This window comes from Osmerus mordax, chromosome 9, assembly GCF_038355195.1.
Source record: "Osmerus mordax isolate fOsmMor3 chromosome 9, fOsmMor3.pri, whole genome shotgun sequence".
NCBI classification, from domain to species: Eukaryota; Metazoa; Chordata; class Actinopteri; order Osmeriformes; family Osmeridae; genus Osmerus; species Osmerus mordax.
Window position 1 is genome coordinate 6247552 of NC_090058.1, and position 22361 is coordinate 6269912.

At 41.5% G+C, this 22361-nt stretch overlaps 4 protein-coding genes and 4 non-coding genes across 10 annotated transcripts; all 8 read right to left on the reverse strand.

Annotated features, from left to right (window-relative positions):
- Nucleotides 1-1697: 1697 nt before the first annotated feature.
- On the reverse strand, nt 1698-11212 carry LOC136948875 (heterogeneous nuclear ribonucleoprotein R). Of its 3 annotated transcripts, none has more exons than XR_010877398.1 (13): nt 11108-11212; nt 10062-10219; nt 9814-9932; nt 9552-9659; nt 9303-9416; nt 8903-9079; nt 8189-8324; nt 7600-7805; nt 7048-7197; nt 6752-6873; nt 6077-6633; nt 4540-4659; nt 1698-3120 (listed from the first exon to the last, which is right to left on the reverse strand). XR_010877398.1 is itself a non-coding variant. In XM_067242992.1 (13 exons), exons 2-13 carry the CDS (start codon nt 10213-10215, stop codon nt 3048-3050), a joined length of 1956 nt encoding a protein of 651 aa, XP_067099093.1. In that variant the 5' UTR covers nt 10216-10219; nt 11108-11212; the 3' UTR covers nt 1698-3047. The 3 variants fall into 3 exon arrangements, 2 of the variants coding, with proteins under 2 accessions (XP_067099093.1, XP_067099092.1); XM_067242992.1 differs by having other exon boundaries at nt 4620-4659; XM_067242991.1 differs by lacking the exons at nt 1698-3120; nt 4540-4659 and having other exon boundaries at nt 5258-6633.
- A 269-nt stretch (nt 11213-11481) lies between these two features.
- Nucleotides 11482-14448, reverse strand: rpl13a (ribosomal protein L13a). The gene is made up of 7 exons (XM_067243495.1): nt 14389-14448; nt 13622-13694; nt 13338-13403; nt 13031-13132; nt 12658-12743; nt 12126-12185; nt 11482-11740 (listed from the first exon to the last, which is right to left on the reverse strand). Exons 1-7 carry the CDS (start codon nt 14407-14409, stop codon nt 11531-11533), a joined length of 618 nt encoding a protein of 205 aa, XP_067099596.1. The 5' UTR covers nt 14410-14448; the 3' UTR covers nt 11482-11530.
- On the reverse strand, nt 12289-12371 carry LOC136949644 (small nucleolar RNA Z195/SNORD33/SNORD32 family). The gene has a single exon (XR_010877444.1). It is a non-coding gene; the product is annotated as a small nucleolar RNA Z195/SNORD33/SNORD32 family (small nucleolar RNA).
- On the reverse strand, nt 12885-12957 carry LOC136949646 (small nucleolar RNA SNORD50). The gene has a single exon (XR_010877447.1). It is a non-coding gene; the product is annotated as a small nucleolar RNA SNORD50 (small nucleolar RNA).
- On the reverse strand, nt 13210-13292 carry LOC136949645 (small nucleolar RNA Z195/SNORD33/SNORD32 family). The gene has a single exon (XR_010877445.1). It is a non-coding gene; the product is annotated as a small nucleolar RNA Z195/SNORD33/SNORD32 family (small nucleolar RNA).
- LOC136949643 (small nucleolar RNA Z195/SNORD33/SNORD32 family) lies at nt 13798-13878 on the reverse strand. The gene has a single exon (XR_010877443.1). It is a non-coding gene; the product is annotated as a small nucleolar RNA Z195/SNORD33/SNORD32 family (small nucleolar RNA).
- Nucleotides 14449-14836: 388 nt separating the features above from the next.
- Nucleotides 14837-16586, reverse strand: atp5if1b (ATP synthase inhibitory factor subunit 1b). Its single transcript, XM_067243147.1, has 3 exons — nt 16460-16586; nt 15694-15806; nt 14837-15390 (listed from the first exon to the last, which is right to left on the reverse strand). Exons 1-3 carry the CDS (start codon nt 16526-16528, stop codon nt 15249-15251), a joined length of 324 nt encoding a protein of 107 aa, XP_067099248.1. The 5' UTR covers nt 16529-16586; the 3' UTR covers nt 14837-15248.
- Nucleotides 16587-17088: 502 nt separating this feature from the next.
- On the reverse strand, nt 17089-21615 carry zmpste24 (zinc metallopeptidase, STE24 homolog). Its single transcript, XM_067243103.1, has 10 exons — nt 21280-21615; nt 20845-20991; nt 20587-20673; nt 20349-20465; nt 20022-20174; nt 19692-19833; nt 19292-19467; nt 18924-19028; nt 18672-18815; nt 17089-18554 (listed from the first exon to the last, which is right to left on the reverse strand). Exons 1-10 carry the CDS (start codon nt 21376-21378, stop codon nt 18333-18335), a joined length of 1392 nt encoding a protein of 463 aa, XP_067099204.1. The 5' UTR covers nt 21379-21615; the 3' UTR covers nt 17089-18332.
- Between the last annotated feature and the right edge of the window lie 746 nt (nt 21616-22361).

Here is a 22361-nt window from a genome sequence, read left to right on the forward strand (position 1 = left end):
GAAGAAAAACTAGCATTTCTGTCTATTGTGAAAGGCTTGTCAGGCTTGTCAGTTCACTTCATGCTTTACCTTGGTGCAGCTATTGTCACTACACACTGTACTCCATTAATGCAATTTGCTATTCATGTTCAGCTTTGTTTCATTTATAAAGTTGTGTTCTTTTGTGTTTCATAAATAATTTTCCATTCATGGTAAATATAAGGATTCGTTGAGCACTGCTGGAAAGCAGCGCCTTTGAAACCAATTTCTACTGCCTCTGATTATCAGCAGGTTAAGAGCCATTCTGTTCCCACGTGTCACTTCGAGAAGCTTTTTTAACCTTTATCCTCACAGACACAGATTGCTTGCTTATCTCCATGTGTTGATAGCATCAACAATTTTTTACGAAAGAGCAAAAAAAAGAGAACAAAAGTAAAGAGACCCACTCTCAGAGACCCACTTTCAGAGGAGCATCCTTGACACACACATACACACACACACTCCGGTGCTAAGGCTGTGGAGGAGGCTGCGTGGAGATACGTTTCGATCATTCAAGCCAAGGTCTTGAGGAGGCGTTCACACAATAAAGGTCTTTTCACTCACTGTGTGATTATAGAGATCCATAAAAACTAATCATGAACCGTCACAGTGTTTTTCCCATCTGTTGACTGTGGACACGGACTCCCTCTTAAAGCAGGTACACAGACAGGCACATCACTCCAGGTTTCTGTTTCAAAGGACCCCAGCTGCCAGGAGTGTGTGCGTGTATGCATGCACCCCACACACGCAATTCTACACTCCACAAGCCTTAATTACAAAGATAAGCAACGCTTTGCGATCCAGTTGGAACCACTTGAAATGAATCACGTAATAAACACACACAATGCCCACACAATCCAGCACATAATCATGTTGGCTCATCTCAGAGCGCTGCTCTCCTCACCACCGAGGTGGAGACAGGCTCAATGCAGCTTTGTTGGAGAACGTCCTCCACATCTCCTTCAATCCAATGTCAGAGATGGAACTCCAAACCACAGGAACTGTGGAGGGCTGAAGTCGTCACGTTCATCTAAACAGAATGACTTGAATATGTAATGCTTAGTTTGACGACAGGTGGGTAATTGAAGGTCTTTCACTGAAGGATGTAAGTAAACAAGGTGCCCCATTGATAACTGGTATTGAGGCAAGACAAGAAAAGTAAGAACCACATTCTGGATGAAAGGTGCACAACTGCCTGTGTGCTGTGAGTGCACACAGATCAGAGAAGTATGGTGATTTAACTAAAATGGCCATTTATCAGTTAAGGTTACGCTCACTTTCGTCAAAAGAGACACCTTCCGCTCAATTTTTATCGACGGACATCACTTATAAAATTATAATTAGTAATTACATTTATTCATTTTCTAAATTGATTAATTTTTCCCACCGTGAATTGGAAAATTACAACACAGTAATGAGGTTTAACTGCTAATTGCTTTAAAGTGAATAAAGATAATTTCTCATTCACATCAATTCAGTGTAATACTGCCCCCATGTGATAAACTACTGTAACTCCATGGAGAGTCAATAAAACTCATGCTGAGGGATTTTACCAACCCAGATCAAAATCCCCCAGTAGTGTCATGTCTCAGAACCCATTTACAGCATTGGAGAGTTTGTTTATGAAACATACTGCACAATAAGCACAAAATCACACATCTGAGTTCATTCAACTGGTTTATTTTTATTCATGAATATTAGTACAATCTAGCTTGAGCACCCATGGTTTTATGAATTATTTCAAGTACTTGAGCTACAGCAGAACACAGCTTGATCAGGACTAACATTATCCATAAGATCCATAAGCCAGTATCAAAGCAATAAACTTGGTGTTAGTCCTTAAGGACCTAAGTAAAGCTAAGTATTAAGACTTTAATTTGATCTAACTCAGACTGATCGCATAGAAATGTACTCAATAGTGGGGGGTTTTTAAACTAAGAGAATGGGGCAGAGTGAATATCCCTCCAGCTGAAGTAAATGATATGTCACAGCTTTGCAGCAGTCTAGAACTGATGCAGCTCCGTTTCTGCCTGTCTCTGCATTCATCATCTACATTTACAGAGCTTTTATTAATTTCAGCTTAACTCAAGCAAACCGAGTGAGTCATTACTCAAATTAATTCTGAGGTCCAGATTACAGCTGATCAAGACAGGGACATAGGGATCATCAATTCCTGCTCATATTCCATGCATGACTTTTCAAAATGAAACAAGATGTGAAGATGTTTTCAGGAAACATCTTCAAAACTAAAATGCCTCTGGGGTTTACAATATTAATGGGACTATAAATGTGGCGTGACAGAATTTTGTTAAATGTTTCCTTGTACTCTGTGTATAACTAGAAGTGTCCAAGCAGCTAAGCCTTATTATTACGCAGGGAAATTATTTCTGGGGCAGCAAAACGATTATATTGAGACAAGTTGAATGATCCTGAACAAAAAGAAATTTGACAATTTCTAATGGGAAAGAGAAACAAAATGCACCAGGGTGGAATCAAAGCCATTAATATTGGTGTCACTACACTTCAGAACACCATAGCTTTTGACAGATGGTTAGGTGTCAGTGGTCCAGCATTGTCATTTCATGATGCGCTATACTGCACCAATTAAAACTCTCTAAAACACTGCATTGTGAATGCTCAACTATCAAAGCACTTTGGCATAATGGCTTGAAATTGTAATATATACAATTTGGAGATGGGTGTTTTATGGTACTACTGTACTGTAGGTACAACTACATCAGGGACCACAGATGTAACTTGTAGGCGAGTCTTAAAAGTTTGTTTTCTTTCTCTAAGGTAGGAGAAAGTTTCTTTCCCACCAGTTGCGTAAACCTATATTGTGTCTGATGGGTCTTCCTTACCTAAGCCCAGAGTCTGCCGCCTGCTTTCAGCAACTGATTCCCACGAGTATCAAGACTGACACCTGGATTAGGGGAGAGGAGAAGAGGACAGCGACAGAAGAAGAGAGGCTTTTGGATCTAAAAGAAATCCATCCATTGCGTCTTCCACCTTCCTTACCCCAGACATCCTCAGCACAGGCTCTGAAGCCCCACAGAGTGGTGAGAAGGCTGGGTCGGGGGCCCTCCATCACACACGCACTTCCTGATTGGTAGATAAAGTTAAGTGACAAGAGGAAGGAGTTAATATAAGGAAGTACTTACGTCCCTTGCTTAGGAAGCCATCTGAAGTGTTCTTTTTTTTTTTTTTTTAAGAAAGACATCAGAGATCAGAAAATGTTCTTAGGTAGAGGAGTACTTCTGCATTTCTTGATTGCTGAACCTCTCATTACTGCTTATTGCTTCTGACGTATTCAGTTTAGTTGGTATAGTTGAGTTATAATGATAGATTCTAAACTAGGTAAGCAATATGGACATGGCAAGAATGTATTTCCTTACACCACAGTCTCTTTAACAATACATCAAGTTTAAAAACACTGCCTTGTTTAAGGAATTCTGTTACTGTAATGCACTGCAATAAGATACAACAGCACTGGCAAATGGATGAATAATCAACTTTATGCACGTCAATGGGAAAGTGTTGAGCTGTCAGGGTTGTCAAGAAACTGCCACAGGGCATGTTATCTTGGTTACATAAAATATGTATTTGACTTCAAATCAGAGAAGGGTCATAGCTAATGAATATGGAGATGCTGAATATAGCTGGAATAAGAAATTACCTCAGGGCACTCTGGTACTGTAGAAAGGGATGAGAATTAGCAGAGAACTACATTTCTCGATTGAGTTGATCAACATGCCAAACACACATTGCCCCCCAAGCTTCCCCACCCACAGGAAAGGGGGTAAAGAAGGTCAAGTATGAGCCCCATTTCATTTAACATTTTAGATTAATTCCATCTGAAAAGGTTAATTCCTATAAAGACGAGGGTGTGAATGTGATTCACTTGCCTCCAGGGCTGTGGGCTTCAAGGCACATCTAGATGACGTGTTATGGTGCAAGACCTTTATTTCAGACCATACTGATCCAATTGACAAAGAGGCTGATGTAGATTCTGAACTTGAATTGAACTATTATTTTGAGGAAGTCTCAAACTATTTGTCACATCAATTTCTCTACACAAAGGTGTTCATATGTTTGGTTCATATATTTAGGTCAAGTGTAAACTATTCAGTTTCACATGAAACCCAACCCTGTACAGGCTTCCCCTTTTTCTTGAAAACGGTTGAATACTACCATTGAAAAGTACCCTGTCAGAAAAGGCACTGTGTTCCATTGGAGCTCTGCAACTGAAGTCTAGAGACAGACTGGTGATTTGGCCAGTTTCCCAGACACAGTCAGATGATTCTTATAATTAAGAAACCATTTAACTGATTTCAACAATGAAAATCTCCACTGACACTGAAAGAACACCAGGTTTTACAGAACTTCCTCTGTTACTGGGTCTGACATAAACGTGAAGCAGGCTGAGGCTCAGGAGTGGAGGAAGAGGAGAGGAAGAGAGGAGGAGAGGAGGAGCACTCAGTACTGCTCCAGTGTAGCGGTGAAGAGGTAAACAAGGCTCACCCTTAGTACGGGAGGAGGAGGGGGAGGCGGGGATGATGAAGAACACAGCAGAGAAACGATGTGTTCCTCACGTGACTCACTCACGCGCCGCCATGCCCTGACCCGTAACTCCGTCTTCACCTGGGTGGTTCGAGATAGAAGGGAAAAACTTCAAACAAACAACTAAACAAAAGGAAAAAAAGCAATAAAAAAATAACTTGAATTTTGTCTTTCAAAACAGCAGATAGATCAATTGTACTTCAAGTACAAAAAAAGAAGGGGGAAAAAAAAGCTAACCAAACATGAGAAAGCCAATGTTTTGGAAACTGAAAACCAGAGAGCTCAAGGACGGCAGACAGAAATGGTGGTCCTTGTCTTTGAGGATTATTTTTGCTCCACAATTCAGCCAAATAGTCAACATCTGCAAGATATGATGTCACACTAATAGACTTGTAGTGGTCGAAACATCCTTTTTTGGGGTCATCCAGAAGTCAATATCATAGTGCCAAATGTTGATTTCAAGACTCTAATGCTTCCAGGTGTATCAGGTTGTGCTGGGTGTACAATGGTCAATAAAAACTGCAATCACAACCGCAGTCAAGTAAACTGTTTCCTCAATATGCAGTTATTGGTTGGTTGTCTTCAAAGTGAAATTTGCCAAGACATTTGGTCGGTCAAAACTGGTCAGATCAAAGTATGTCATGATGACACTGATTTTTGAAAATTTCGTATAACTGAATGGAGTATGGTTGAGTTTTATTGAAATGTAACAAGAACAATTTATAAATACAAATCACATCAAAGAACAAATTGTCTCGCAGATCAAGGATTTGCCAGACCTGTAGTTTAAATGGGCAGCTTTAAAACTGTAGTAACACTTTTATAAAAACACAATTACTCTACCTAGACAAATGGTAAACATACAACTGCAATGTTACTGCCTAACTACAAGAAAAAGGCACTATCTACCTCTCTTCTTGTACCCACTTATGCAAATCAACTTGAAATAAAGCCATTATCTTAAAGCCATTATGTACAAGCAAGTGCTATTTCTTAAAGAAAATAGGGAGGGGGCTTAGTCTATAAGGGAAAGGGGATGGTGGTTTAGAGCAGGTTATTAAATGAATGGTAGTCATGATCATCCAGTTCTTCCCCCAGTAAAAAACATGAGTCAACAATATTTTTAACTGTAACTTTCAAAAGGAATAAGATAGCAATTTTGCTTTTAAAGTGTAAATGTCCAGATACCACAAGCAAAGCAAAACAAAGGAATAGACTGAAGAAGCAAGCTTGTGTATATACACTTATCGTCTTCTCCACACTTGTAGTGCAATCATTCCATATTTCGCAAAGTGTGTAGATTTGTCAAATTATGCAAGTTGAGTTTTTTCTTTTTTTTGTACGATGTCTTATGGATATAACTGGTCGATTTGTACACAGCCAATCAAAACTTGATGTCACTCAGCCCAATCCGTTCATTTGTATTTAGTCTACTTCCATTGTTGCCCATAAGAATCTTGGTAAAACTCCTGGTTGTCATTATTGTAACCATAGTTACCAGAGTAGTCGCCACCCTGCTGCAGTGGTTGCTGGGCGATGGGTTGGGAGCCCCAGTTCTGCTGGTTGGCGGTCTGGCGGCGTTTGGAGTCAGGCTGGGTGTAGCCGTCTGCTTTCCTCTTCCCCCCTACGTTGCCCCCTCGGTTACCCCGGGCCCCTCGGATGCCCCTACCCCGGGGCAACTGAGCTGGGCCTCCAGGAGTCCCGCGGCCCCCTCCACGCCCTCCCCTGGGAACCCCCATCGGAGACCCCCTTTGGACGTAGCTGCCTCTGCCCCGAGGGGGAGGCGCTCCTCTGCCCCTGGGTGGTGGGGGAGCACCCCGGTTCACCCTGCCCCCCCTCCCTCTTATAGAGTAGACGTCATCATAGCCATAGTAAGGATCGTCATAGCTTCCTCTGTAGTCATGATAATCGTAACTGTAGTAATCGTCGTAGTAGTCCTCGTACCCATAGTAATCCTGAGGGTAGGCGTAGCCCCCACCCCCCCTCCCGCCTCGGCCACGCCCCCTCATGGGAGGAGGCATGCGCGGGGGAGAGTAGTAGTAGTAGTCGTCATACCTGACAAAAAAAACAACAAATAAACAAGCAAAAAGATGTACAAACAATGAACAATAGCCTATAGTGTTGTTTTTATGAACCATAACAGTACGAGATACGATGTGTCTTCACAACTCACCCTGAGGTCCTCGGGGGCTGTCTCTGGGCCTGACGCTCCTTCTTCTTCTTGTCTGGAGGCTTCGCCAGTACAATCTCAATCTCCTCCCCCTCCAGCTCCTTCCCATTCATCTCCTGCATGGCCTGGACATTGGTGGACATTAGAGAGGGTTGACATCCAGTGACTTTTTCCGAGAGAGAATTTCAACACACATTCACAGGCGCACATACCTGCTACACACACACACGCACATACTTACTAGTACGTATGCTTATTTACACACACATTTACAGATTCACAAAGACAGAAGTACACACCTTAACAGCAGCGTCTCTCTCCTCAAAGTGGACAAAGGCATAGTCCTTCAGCTTCTTGACTCTCTCCAGCTTCCCAAAGTGGGAGAAGGTCTTCTCTAGGAGCTCCTCTGTGACAGGGGTGGCCAGGTTCCTCACAAACAGCACCTTCACCTGGCAGCACACCAACACAGTATAAGAGAGACAGATCACCACACAGGAAAAGGAAGGATGAACATTGGGGTGAGAGAGGGCAATGAGGAAAACGGGTGGGATATTAATATCCGAGGCACAGTGGCATATGTGCCATTACAGCTTGCAAAAGCATGGGTCGTACAACATCTAGGGCTTATTGTGTTTGATGAGTCGAGGGAGTCTGTTCCGTGCAGTGATGGGCTTTTCTTAAAACTGAATCATCACACAATTCCCCTTAGTGTAATTTCAGTCAATTAAATATTATTAACTGCTTTTCAGACTGTTCTCTTCAAGGATTAGATTCTCTGGCCTCTCGTCTGGTTTTGTGGTCTTAGTGTTTTTTATGGGGCCAGAGCCAAGTTTCAGTGACTCGGACCTCACCCTGGCCATGATCCCTGGGTCTGGTTCCTCCACCGGGTCCGCCCATTCCACCGTCACCGGGTTCCCCCACACCTTGACCTTGCCGCTCATCAGGCGGCGGCGGGCCTGGGCGGCGGTCTTGTGGTCTTCATACTCCAGGAAGCAGAAGCCCCTGTTCTTCTTCTTGTCATCAGGCTGGTGATAGAGGATCACCTCCATGAGGCCCTCTGGTGGAGGAATGGACAAGTATTTATGTATTTTTAAATCTCTCGCCCTGTCAGGAGATTGACTACAACAACAGCTGTCAAGTGTGGCACTCTACTCCAGAACAGGTATGTGACATTAAGATTAATGTGTGCATATACAGTACAAGGCTGCATTTGACATAGAGCAACACAAAACATTTAAGGAAGAGGCAATGCAGGTATGACAACACTAGACATGCAGTTGGTGTACCCAGGCATCCTCTCAACACTTTCAGATATATAAGAGTTTGTATAACACTTCTTTTTATGATTCGATTGTTAGTCTCCTCAGACAATATTTGTAATAAATCATAGTTGATTGCAAACAATATATATAGAAATTTGAACTTTGATCTTTCTCTAACCTGTAACTTTGCTGAAATCTTCCAATATGCTCTCTCTTGTCTTGTTCTTTGGAATTGAGCCAACAAAGAGTCGATTGTTTGCGACAGAGATGCAGACACCCAGGTATTTACCTGACCGGATTTCATAATTATCACACTAAAAACAAAAAAGGGTTGACAAAAAATACATGTTCTTAAAATTTTGCACAAAACATGTCGCCAATTCATGCACAGTCAAAACATTTAAGAAATCACACATAAACCACAAATAGACCACACTGTCTGCCACGCTTCAGTCAAGTAAAAAGGCATATGTCAGGGCCCCTATGTATAAATGGACTGCCTTTAAATGTGGTTAAGTGGTGCTAGCTTAACAACAAATAATCATCCAATCCAATCACTAACCTAACCTTAACCGAAAACCTTAGGTTTGGGTTGTTCCTCTAGTAATTTGATAAACAATACATCTAAGGTCCTAAAAGTTAACCTAACCATGACCCTATTTAAATATCATCAAGAGATTTGGACGGTTGTGTGATGGTTAAAGCAGCTCCTATGTCTCATTTATAAAAATAGTGATGATCTACAGACTTTGGTACTATGTTGATGTGTAATAACTGGGTTTGTTTTAGGGTAAGTAGACATTTGTATTGTGCTGTATCTATAATAGGGGGGAACCCTTAGTTAATGGTCCATCCTCTCCATGCAAGAGGATGTCTTAATGGCATGTCTTACGAGTTTGACAGCCTCTTGTGCGGCGTCCTTGTTGCAGAAGGTGATGAAGGCGTAGCCCCGATTCTGACCCGAGAGAGGGTCCATCATCAGACGCAGGTCCCAGATAGGCCCCGCCTTCTCAAACAGCGGCACAAGCTCATCCTCATACAGGTCTCTGGGGATCTTACCCACAAACACCTGCAGTGGCCAAAGAGAAAGGAAAAGTTTAGCTCCCCAAGCTGAGTTAGGTTGGAAGTAGGTTATTTTGTTATGAATTGTGGAATTAAATTGCAATGGCGTATAGACAGTACAGGAGATCCATAACCAAGTGAAAACAACCTTAACAGTGGCCAAGTTGTGCCTTTGAACAACAGAAAAAAACAGTGTTTGACCATAACAAAGCTGGGTCATTTCCCCTTGCCTCTGTCCCGACCCCAGGCTGTGTTCCAGTGTACACCTCGTCTGGGGGAGGTCCCCCGTACTTCCTCTGTCCTGTGGTCACATCCAGAGTGTATCCTGTTCGCTCCAGAAGAGCCTGGAAAGGAAGTCAATGACAGAAAGGATTCACACAGAGACCATGGACGTCTGCATCTTAGCTAAATAGAACTAAACTAATCAACTGCATTTGATAGTAGTTTTAGCACTTTTACTGTATTTCATTTTTTGTCACCTTGATCTTGGACTCATCTGGACCCTTTGTGGATTCTTGAACTTTGCTTCCTTGTTTTTCTCTTTGTCTGTATGTCTTCATCACACCACAGAGAAACGCACTCTTGTTCTGGGAGAGGCAGTGATAGACATTAATGATGTACAATAATGATGAAGGAGGCAGTATATCTTACCTGGAGTAAATGCCATAAGCTATTTACAGAGTAAAATGGATGAATGTAAGGACAGCTTTATGTGGGGGGTGGGGGTTGAGGCAGACTCACCTGGACATGTGACAGGTCACTCTCCTTAAACTGCAGAATGACTGCCAGGGCCCCCTCCTCATTGAACTCCCTTAGGGCATCAATGGCCCTCTCATCCAGGTCAGCATAGGCCACCAGCCCTGAGAAAAAGTGGGAATGAGAGCAGAGAGAGATACACAGAGAGATACACAGAGAGATTCAGCGAGAGAGACATTACATTGATTTGTCTATATAAAGGTTTTATAGAGTTGGCCTTCGCACTCGCTTACCAGTCTGAAATATGTCATCCAGGCTTTCTGCCACTTTTTGAGGAAGCCCGGCATCTAGCAGGGTCTGGTAGTTCTGTGTGTGTGTGGCACTGACATCCATGGGCTCCTCTTCTTCCTTCAACAGAGTTGAATTGCCATTCACCTCAGTAGCCATTCTCCTAGGGCCAGAGAGAGGTCAAAAGTTATACATTTGTAAAGAGAAGTGGTTCTTTTTGAGGGACTGAGTTCCTTAGTTATTATGTTATGAGCATTGCATGAACACTACTATTTGAATGAACTATATATAACTGCTCAATTTTACGGGTTGGTATTTTGTCAATTAATTGCTTGACTATAGAAAACATGTTTTTGAGACAGAACAGAATACAAGGATTCCACTCATTATTTTGCCATTAACAAACCGTAGCAGGTATTGCAGGGGAAATAGTCGTGCGGCGTGCTAGACTGAGCACCAAACAAGTCGGCCTAGTGTTTTGGGACAAACAAGCACGATTCCTGGCGGGAACTGGGGTGACGTCAAAAAAGGAGAGGTAGGCTAAATTTGCACCTGGCAAGGCTAATATTATGGTGGATAGAAAGTTAGAGGCTAGTACTGTGCTAATGTCTCCTTTACGAAATAACGTTGTTCAACGAAAACAACGTAATAAACTAAAGTGTGATCATAGAAGACCTGCACCGACTAATTCGTAGTTAATAACGCCATGGCTTAGCAATCTAGACACAAGGCCTGGCTGTCTAGAACGCCTTGAATAACGTTGGACTGTAAACATAAAGCCGACCCGCCCCCTACATTACCCACACTTCTCTTCAAGCTGGCCAACAACTGATGGTAAATTTGAAGAGCCTCATTACATTGTAACGGTAAAAAACGTATAAATGGATGGTGGCTAATAGTACTTATACGCTTAAATTATTGCACTAATGCCATGGCCTTGTTAGTCCCAAAACTGAGCCCATCTTTGTATCCAAACGCTACGAGTTATTGTTATAAATACATACTGGCACAATTTACAGTATGCAAATGCTATTTTAGGAAACAAACTTACCGTTACACTTGAGCCAGTTGCAACAAAACAAAATTATGAGTTATCAAAATGCATATAATATTGTTAAGTGGACCTTCCCCTCTTTATTTGGGTTGCACACCGGAGACTGACAGCTTAGTGCTCGTTCATGAGTCTTCCTCCTGGTAAATCCAACCCGATTCCATTCGCGCGCACGTACTCATCTACGGGGTTTCCGTCGGCACTTGCACGGCCGTTGGTTGTTGGGCGACTTACTTGTAAGTGCATATTCAATACGTCAGTGCAGTTAGACTTCTGTTTATAAGCATTTCAACATCATTTTAAAATATTTGCCTTTATTACAGGCCAAGTGCAACTGCCCAAACCAAAAACACAAGCAGACCAAATAGCCTAAACACTTTCTATAAACATTTATTCCTCTTTTATTGGCCACAAGAAACCAGCTCAGACAAGTACACCATACTGTTTCAGCACATCAGTGTACTTTGCGATCTTGCTCTCCACGTTCTTCTCTGCCACTTTTTTCAGCTTGATCTGGGTCTTCACCTTGGTGTACCGGATCTTGGCTTTCTCTTTCCTCTTCTCCTCAAGGGTGGCTGTGATAGCCTGGTACTTCCAACCAACCTCATGGGCCAGCCGCCCAAGAAGGGCAAACTATGAGAAAAGCAGTGTGGTTAAAAATATGAAAAATAATCTACCTCATAGTAAGAGTTGACGATTACTCATTGCAAGTTGTCCTGTGCAAGTCATGTTAAATTGAGCACACTAACAATCGTATATGCAGACAACCAATAATCATGCAACTTAAATCATCATGGCAAGAAAGAAACATCTCAGAATCAGAATGGGATTTATTCGCCATGAAAGTTTGCACAGACAAGGAATTTGCTTTGGCAGGAAGGTGCATACAATTAACATATACCTAGAATTTAAATATGTGGACTAACTATACTAAGGGTACATAAACTAGCAGTACTAAGTGGGATGAGAATAGAATTAAATATACAATATATATATAATAGGCACCGTTAAGATTTACCTTGCGAGTGGGCTTCAGACGCACTATCTTCAGGGCGGCTGGGACGACCATACGCTTCCTCTGTGGAACAAAACAGCGTCAGGCCCTGGAGCAAATGGCAGGTCCACCAAGCGTGGATGGTACTGAGCTTGTCCCAATTAACTGGCAGTTAAAACTATTTGCTTATGTCTCAGATGGTAGTGCATGTAAAGTATTCTCATGGTCGTGAAACTCAAATACTTAACTGTGGTAATCATCACTGACAATAAGCAAAGTCTAAATAGTAATAATGTAACAGAGTTGCTGATGGAATCAGCAGTAACTTGACAAATCTGTTACAAAAAAATTAGTAATCAGGATGCTACCAATCAATTACTAAATTAAAACTTAGCTTCTTACTCACCAAAAACAAATTTAGATAATGGGTACCAGCTTAAAATTGCAACTGCTGTAACCATGGCTACACTTTGTGGGCCAACTGGCTGAGCTCTAGAGCGGCTTTCTCCCTCAGATTCAGGCCCTGCTTGTTGTGTGGGGTTGAGGCATCATTCACCTTGTCATAGGGAGGGGGGATACCGTCAAACACCTTCAGCCTCTCCAGAGCAGCCTGTCCCCTCTTGGTTTTGTGAGGGAGCATGCCTGTTGGGGTTAAAGGGCAGTAAAACATGACTTGGACATTCACAACATTAATCCAAAAGCTATTATTCTTTCCCCATCTACTAGTTACTCAACATGCTCATGTGCGCACATACACAGATACATTGAGTATTGGCCAAACTCAACTCAGTAATCAGATCCGTAGATTGTCTCATCAGAAGATGGATCAGTTTCGGGATAGGGTTCATCAGTGTCAAGCAAGGACCAACCTGGGCAATACCATTCTAAATGGCAACAAACTATCAACCGATGTGGAAGAGTGGACTCACCCCTGACAGTCCTCCAGAAGATCCTACTTGGAGCTCTGAAGTGGTATGGTCCACGGGAAGGGTTGGTGTTCATCCTCTTACGCAGGAAAGCCAAGTACTTCACTGTTCAGAGACATGGGTACAAGTGTTAGATTACATACCTTAAATCTACTAATTACTTATCAAAGCATTCATGCCTCTTTGTCTCAGATGGTAGTGCATGTTACGTAATCTCATGGTCGTTAAACTCAAAGATTTAACTGTGGTAATCATCACTGACAATGCTCTAGAGAAATCCCATAAAATACATAAAACTACAACAACTTACGCTTATTACGATAGAAGTTGCCAGATATGTTGATGCCCTCACACCTGACGACCACCACCTTGTGACCTGGAATAAGTTAGGGAAAATAGTAAATTACATAGTTTATAGAATTGGTACTTTACAAAAACAGTCCAGTTACCAGCAGCTCAGATATTAAGTTCCTCAATTTAATTCAGACAAGGGAGATAAAATATCATCACTGACAGCTATAGGTAATTTGCCCATGTATTTAAGTCAGACAGGCCATTTGATTGAACGACTTGTTCAGTGTGAATAACACTTACCGAGTAGGACCTGCTTGGCCACGATGGCAGCAAGACGCCCGAGTAGATGGCCTCTGCCATCTAGCAGCAGAACCTGGCAGGTGAGAAGATATATGCGTTTAAATGCAGAAATCTTGGCATACAACTAGATTCCAAGAGGCCATTTGGAGGCGCAGCTAGTCGGCGAACAATTTTCCTATGTCTCAGATGGTAGTGCATGTTAAGTATTCTCATGGTCGTGAAACTCGAATACTTAACTGGTAATCATCACTGACAATAAGCAAAGTCTAAATGAATGTATAATCCCCTGGCGACAACTATTATTATTTACAGCACATGTGGTTAAATTATCGAGCACGAGTGGAAAAGGCCAAGGCAAAGAACGGTCAGAGTTGGATCGGTCAATCACGGAGTGGCATGCAAGTTTAAAAAAAATACGCATTTCAATGACAAGTAATTTAAAATCACAAACCCCGACCGTGCACAGGTTTCAGCATACACATTTTTGAACAATTCTTTGAGGCCCGTGCTAGTTGCTAGCTTGCTATCGTTTACATAGCCTAGCAGCAGGCCTGCCATGATTGTGAGGCATGTCCGGCTAACGTTGTGGCAGAGCAAAGCGTGACATCCAATTTTTGTCAGAAAAGACGATCAGCTCAGGTATAAATCACGAAACCTCGCCAACACTAAAGTTCCAATAATAGGCTAAGCAACCATATTCGCAAAGGTGTATCTTAGCCATTTATTCTTTATGTAATAAATAAGTTAAACGTAGCGCTCTCACACACCTTATTGAACCGGTCCGCCATGATGTGCGAAAAGAAAGACAGACGGGTTGGCCTGCCGTAAAAGACAGGGGTTTTGCGGAAGTGACGACGCTTGTCACCCTTCTTCGAAGGATGTGTAGAGATTTCATATCAGACTTGCATAGGTTTGCAGCCACCATCTGGACAGAATGAGTAACGTAATTTTCATTGTTTAAATGACAGGGAGAACTGACCATGAAGCTTCTTAACGAATCTGGGAAACCCGGCCCATGATTGTTGGTAGTTGATTGATCCAAACGATCATTTCTCAAATGTGCTAAATTGATCAAATTTAACGTGACTTATGTGACGTCATATACAACAAATATTCCGCTCTCTGGAAATAAATTTAGATTCTTTCAAATAGAGACAGGTGTACTTTGTTAACTATTAGTAACCTTATCTACAGTATAAACAAGCATCACACAACTTAGTCTTTGATATTTTTATTTCAGCAGTCATAGTTGAACACTTGCATGCAGATATTGAGTAGGCTACTTTGAAAGTTTCAATAAAAGGCAATACTGTAATTTTTTCTATCTTTCCTTTTTTTCTGTAAAACATCCCTTTCCATTTCTTTAATTACATGTCTCCATTCCAAGTCAAAAACATGAATGAGAGCACACAATAAGGTAAAATCTGAGGATGCCAACCACCTTGAATGATTGCAATTAAAAAAACTCAAGCATTTTGGACATTCAACAGCACATTCACTGGAAAAGCTTCTGTGTGCAATTTACTAAGGACTTTGGCAATCAAGAATGACAGAGCTTCACACTATTATTGGTAGAGAGCTTTGTCAAACAATAGATAAAGAGCTTTGTTGGGGTTTTTTCACAGTCTCAGTCATCATGTTTCAGCTTTCGGATCTTTCCCTTGTGGCGGTCAATCTCTCGTTGCAGACGCTCAATCTCTTTCTTGTGATGGTCAATCTCCTCTTGGTGGTGCTGCTTCAGAGCAGCTAGCTGCTCCTGCTCTTTACGTCTACAGAGGGAGGGGAGATAGAGAGAGTGTGTAATGACAGGCAGTGTGTCAAAACAAGCTAAATGCTACTATAGCACAACAGTACATTTTCCTATTTACCTCTAGCTACAGTTACTGTTAGGTTACGGTCTGTGATGACTTTACTATGTTTGAATAAAAGACCCTACTCAGGGGGAATGGGAATCAGGAAAAACAAATAGCTGGTCCACTTAGGGTCTGGAATGACAATAAGGGACTTTGTCATAGTTGTAAGGGGCCAAAATAGCAAGCAATATCAGGTCTGGAAAACGGAGTCACCCTCACCTGAAGTACATTTCCTCCTCAGCAACCTGCTTCTTCCCCATGGCTCCTCCTGCCTCTCTGATTGATCCTCCACCTCCTCCTCCCTTCCCTGCACCTTTGCCCAGCTCACCCAGCTGAATCATGGGAAAGATAACATACAATGAATATACCAAATTTGATCACAATGACATTGTTGACACTGTTTAGCACACAGGTTATCTTGAGCACATTTGCCCTTTCATTTCTTTGTCCTTCAAATAGGGTCATTTCACTATGGACATGATTTCACAATTAGGAAGTAGGGTGTGAACATTCTTAGCTGCTAGCCTATACTTTTAACAATAAGAAACTGATAATGTAATGTTATACCAAAGTGTATAGTTATACCAGAATTGACCAGAATATGAGAATAATGCTTTTAAAAGCGACCCTATTGTGAAGTACAATTGGCAACATGCATTCACGGGGAGGCATTCACTCCAGAACATTGTTGTCTAATGAAACGTCAAACCCAAACAAAATCTGCCTACATTGGCTACTAGGGATGGAGATTTGAACTGATTTCACTATTCGAAGAATATCCGAAATTATTTTCGAATATCCGTATAATCGATTTTTATTAATGTGGTTCCGTTATGTAATTAGCCATATTGGCTACAATGTGTTTATGTGTATATGTTTATGCTATCCTTGAACAATGTTGCCATTAAGAAATGCTTATATTGAACCAACGCGGAAATGAAATACGCATTGCTATAAAAGGTATTCTATTACATATTCAATTTACCTGGTCGGATGACATCCTTAGCTGTGTGGCCAGGAAGCTCCTAAGGTTAGGCCTCAGAAATCTTGCCATTTTTCGTTCTGAAACATACCACTGACTGGTTTGCCCTTGTCAACCAAAATACACCAAAATAAGACCTTTCCATTAGACAAGAGGGGGTGCGTACATCGACGCATGGGGCTTTGAAATTGTGTAATTAATTATTTCAAAGTGTACTACTTTACAGTCTGGGTCGTTCCTTAATTATTCCTAATTTAACCTATGCCAGGATCCTGAATTTGATAAATAACGGTAGCTGTAAAGCTTTCAAATAAGTGACCCCTGCTGAATGGTATGGTCCAACATAGGAAACAGAGTTACGCAGCACGCACTACGTCGTAGCGTAACTCCGTGTTTTGACGATCAAAAGCATAGACATATATACATGTCTATGATCAAAAGCATATCTATGATCAAAAGTAGCTTCTTTGTTGTGACGTTCACCCTTGTCACGAGGACACACTTGTATCACACAAAGAACTTATATACTCTGACACAATGGACTTTAAAATGCAGGCCCATATATTTATATAGAAAATAAAACCAAAGTCACGTGTCACTTACGTCCATGAAAAAATCTGAATGAGGACAGGTGCTTTGAGAGATTTTATTCACAATTCTGCAAGAAAAGTCAGTTTCTCCCTCAGTATCAAACCAAACACTGAGTCACTTATTGTGACGTGCCGAAGGACCTTTGCGTCTCCACATTAAATCACACCTTGCACACACACAGGCAAAAAAAACTAAGCATAACATATTATCATAAGTATCCAAACCACATTCAAATATGCCAAAAGTTTGCATAAACTTTTTATCCAATCCATATACCATTAAATGCTGATTCATAAAATAAATTATTTACAGGTAATGGTCACATTTTTGTTTACAAAACAAATGCATAAAAAAAGAGGTTTTGTAAAAAAAAGAATCGACAGCTCTACGTCTGAATATTTTAACATTTGAAAATCTAAACTTATCATTCCTTTATGCACTTCCTATCAGCTAGCTACTTTTTATACTTTAGAATTTCCCTCATGTTATCAGCTAACCGTGCAGAATCAGAGATTGGGAGAACACAGGCACTCAAATCTAATTATGATTATCAGTAATGATCCATCTGAATTGCAGTTATGAGTTAATATGGAAAAAGACAAACCTTTTTAAATTTCCCAGTATTCAACCACAAAACAATTACACCAGTCAAATGGAATTGGTTGACTGGATATACCTGTGCTTACCTATTAAATAGTAAATTTACTGTGGGTTATATTACTGTGCACAAATACTCTTGATGTTCAGGGATGGACTTTTAGTCTATGACTGAGGATTTTGACGTCTATAAATCCTTCCAACATGATAGTGCTGATAAGAGATGGAGTTACTTTTTCCATGCACATTTAGAAGTTTTAGGAGAATTTTTGGAATGATTAAGTAACAAATTGTTATTAATCAACTAAAATTGAATAAAAACATAGACAAAATATAATGAGCAACCCTTGCAAATAGTAACCTGTAATCGCAACAGCAATTTCGACTCCTGGAATATGTGTGTGTATAAGCACAGCCGTTTCCCTATCTCACGCTCTTCTGAGGGTGCTGGTGCAGATTAATTTAGGTTTTTTACAAGTAGTTAAAATAAAGAAGAATAAAAACAATTGAAACTGTATGGAAAATAATGTGAGGTTGGATCCAAAAGAAAAAATAGACTGGGGGGGGGGGGGGGGGGGGGTACACAGAGAGATTGAGAAAGAGAGAGAGCAGTAGATCAGAGGGCCTGGAGTGACCTCCGGAGACCCTTGGGGAGAGCTGGTGGTTGTGCGTCCCCCCTTTGGCCCCGTCAGTCGTTCTTGATCCCCAGGGCTCTGAGCCTCTCCAGGAGAGGAGGGTGAGAGTAGTGCCACATGGAGAACAGCCAGTCAGCCACAGGAAAGCCTAGGTTGTCTTTGTTCAGCTTGATAAGCGCGGAGTACAGCTCAGAGGCCTTGCCCATTGCCCGAGCAAAGGCATCTGCCTGGAACTCGAACCGGCGACTCAGCACCGTGAGACAGAAGGAGAGGAGCTGGAGGGAAGAGTGAGGAAAAAAAAACTGAAGTCTACTACTAACAGAACAACAATAACCAACCTTTTTTTAAGTTTACAGTCAGAGATGTCAAGGCATTATTTATTAAATAGTCACCTCATTGTATGGAGAAAAGATGAATTGGAAGATGATCATCAACCCAATCAATGTGGGCTGGCTGTCATAGAAACCAAATGCTAGGAACAGCTCTTTCCGGCCAATCATAACAGCAAAAAGGAAGAAGCACAGGAAGGAGTTCATCTAGAAGCACAAAAGAAAGTAATTAGTACTGAAATTCTGTAAAAATTGTGTAATAATAGTAAAACCAATAGTGTAGAACACAACAGTTTTAAATTTTGTAAAATGCACCTGGCTGATGACAATGTTTTTCACAGTGTGGCCTAGCTTCCAGTGGCCAAGCTCATGGCCCAGAACCGCCAGGATCTCTGGGTTGTTACAGCCTTGCTTCTTATTCTGGAAAGAGTCAGACACATTAACTGTTGGTTATTGTATCATCCTAACTGGGAGTGTTTAGTCCTTGTCTATGAGTTCTCCCCAAGAGGTGTGTCAATGATTCCCAACAGAACCCTTCAATGAACTCTCCAGGTTATTTTAAGCACATTTGTAGGAAATTGCAGCCAAGTCATTTTATTTTCCAAGGACTTTTGATGCTCACTGTGTTGTCATGACTACTGTCATGAGTCACTACATCTCCCTTGTATAGGGGTATATCTGACCTTAGGCTTGGCTTTGGCCTCAGTGGCTGCGTCACCATCTTCTGTCTGCTCTGGCTGGGGCTCCCCAGCCTTGTTGAGGGGGGAGTAGTCCTCCAGCAGGGTGTCGAACAGAACAATGCGTTTGTTCTTAAAGAAACCATAGAAGTAGGCGTTGCTGTGGGAGGAGCGTTTGGAACCTGGTGAAATGAAAAGGAATATAACTTTTTTTAAACCTCATCTTAGAATACAGCAGGTGTTCTTATTTCATACAGCCAATCATACATTCAGTAATTGCACTTTTGTACATCGCTTTAGATAAGTGCCTGCTAAATGATACATTTCTGTGTAATTGATGTATCCATGTCAAGTGTCAGGACAGACAGAAAAGTTGTACTTAGATTGTAGTTACTGAGAAACTCACCTTCAACTACATAGACCTTGGTGAGGGGGAAACTGATGGACTTAGCCATAGTCTCAATATCTGTCTTCAACTCTCCCTCTGGCAAGGGGGTAAACTTGTCAAACAGGGGAGCTATGTAGTCAGCATAGATGGTTACTAGCACCTGAGGAACAGATTAATTGAAATAATCAAAATATGCAATGTGCAAATAGAAAAGCAATACAAATAAAAAATAACACAATTTTAAATTGTGTATTATATAGTGATTGATGTAAAGCTTTATTTTTTGTTGTTTTCAATCACTGTAGTCTGCAGTTTGGATATGGCTGGCCTAGTCTAGATTGCACTAACCAGAGAAACACCCAGAGTGAAGAGCCAGGCATAGATGAAGAAATAGTCTCCGCCTATCTTGATGATGTAGAGGAGCAGTGAAGTGACAGGCAACAGGATACATTGGGTCACAATAAACTTCTTAACGGCATCTTTTAAAAAGAACCCAATTGTCTGAGGAGAGAAGATATAGGAACACCAGAGAGAAGACGACAGACACAAGTAAGAACAATTTATGTAACAGTTACACAAAAAGTTTTTTGTGTGTATGAGTATCTGCATATTTCTGTGTGTGTGTGTGCGCGTGTGGGTGCATAAGGAAACCCCCATGGACTTTTGACTGTTCACCTGCTGGTTGAAACCATGCTTCTCCTCAATGACAAAAGTGTTGTAGATACTCCAGGGAAGGCCAGTGAAGGCACTGAACAGGGTGGCCAGTGTCAGGAAAGCAAGGGACTGGGAGATCTACAACCAAATAACATCAACAAACTAGTACAAACAAATCCCAATGGTCATGTATGTAGTGCTAGTAGTCTATCTATTGTCATTGTGAGACTATTCTAAAATCCTCAAGGGGCATGCTAACCTCATACTCGGGGCCCAATCCAAAGCGAGCAGTCACAGTCCCAGCTACTCCCCACATGAAAGGGATTCCACCAAGCAGTAAGATCAACTATGATGTAAGAAAACAGTGAGGAAATGTTATCACAAAGGGGCCAGTTCTTACAAAGATTATTCCAATGGCATCAGATAATCCTGTCAGTATAGGTATATCTAAGTATAGGATATTGAAAAGTGGTGAGTCACCAAAAGGATGAAAGTTAATCTCTTAGTATTTTCTTACCGTGCCCTCAGTTTCTGAATAGAGTCCTGACCAGAAGCTAAAGTTACTCTTGTCCAGCTGGTAAAGGCGGGACTTCTCAAAGGTGTCAGTGTCCATGATCTTCCCCAGCTCCTTAGGTACATGTGTGGTTGACCTGTATATCCTCCGCTGATTGACAAGAGAAACTCTTGACTCGAACATTTCAACGTAGTCGTGTAGCTACATGCAATGTTAAATGAACATCTCACGTAACGCCAAACATGATTTTACAAAATCACTTTCCCTTTCTCAATATTGATAGTTGGCAAAATAAATGTGAGAAAGGGTAGCAGTCGAAGCACCTTATCCACACTGCCTGCTATCAGCTTCCAGCTAGCAAGCATAAGACAACGTTTGATTCGGTTTGTTATGCTTGACATTAAGACTACGAAACACAATATAATAATCTCCCATTACCTGTCTGTAAGCAAGGTACGCCTCCCATAGATACACTGTCCATGAGAATCCCAGTACAGCATAGAATATCTGCTTTTCAATTGGGAGATCAAGTAACATGTTTTCTGTTCTTCGTTTAGCCAGCAAGCTGGCTAGCTATTTTGAGTGAGTGGACTGGCTGCTGGATAGCTTAGCTAGCTCCACCGGTAGTTAGCTACGGTTGTGCGTTACAGTTTCCGATCAGATGATAATTCAGTACTTGTTAAACGTTTGTATGTTGTGTGTCTGTCCCAGTGTTTCTTGGTTTTGATTCAAATAAACTAAACTATATAAAGTGAAGATCATGCTCATTAGCTCTAAGTTGCCATTCAAGCGAGCTTCTGGTGCAACTATCAAATGCGCTCACCAGGGAATCAACGTAGAGGATGCAATAATTAAAGTTCCGGACTCAGAAGCCGCACATGGCGTCCACAACTCCTAGTGTTGAGTTCTACATTTTATCAAGTAAAAACACACATGATACAACCCAAATATATAGAACCAATGTGGATTTTGTCTCGGATATTAAAGCCATATATTAGTGTAGAACGTGTTCGGTTGTTAAGTGTAACCCACTAAACATCTGTCAGTTTGATTTTGCTTTATGGATCATATTAGGAGAAATGTGTTTGAATCATTGGTGACAAGGTGACGGAGTCTTTTGTAGCTGCTTGTCTATGTCTCCCACTCAGAAGCACTGCTGCTGCTGCCTTGTAGTCTCTTGCTCTTGAGTAAGTGCAAATGGCAGTGAGTAGAGCAGCAGGGCTGGTGTCTCCGATGTGAACCACCTTGATTCTCCAATACTCTCCTCAGTGCTCTGACTCTCAGCTCCAGGCGTTTGACCTTTATCAGCAGAGGGCATCTGCGTCTCTTTCTAGACTCCCTCTTTGGTTTCTCTACAAAGTGCACCCATTTCACGCGATGTTTAGTCAGCCACCACCGGACATCCTGATAACATTGCAAAAATATAACATCCAATGACACACCCTAGTCACATAGTGAGGATGGGGAGGTAAGATACTGAGCATTTTCTTTTAGCCACATAATAATAAAAAAAACATAAT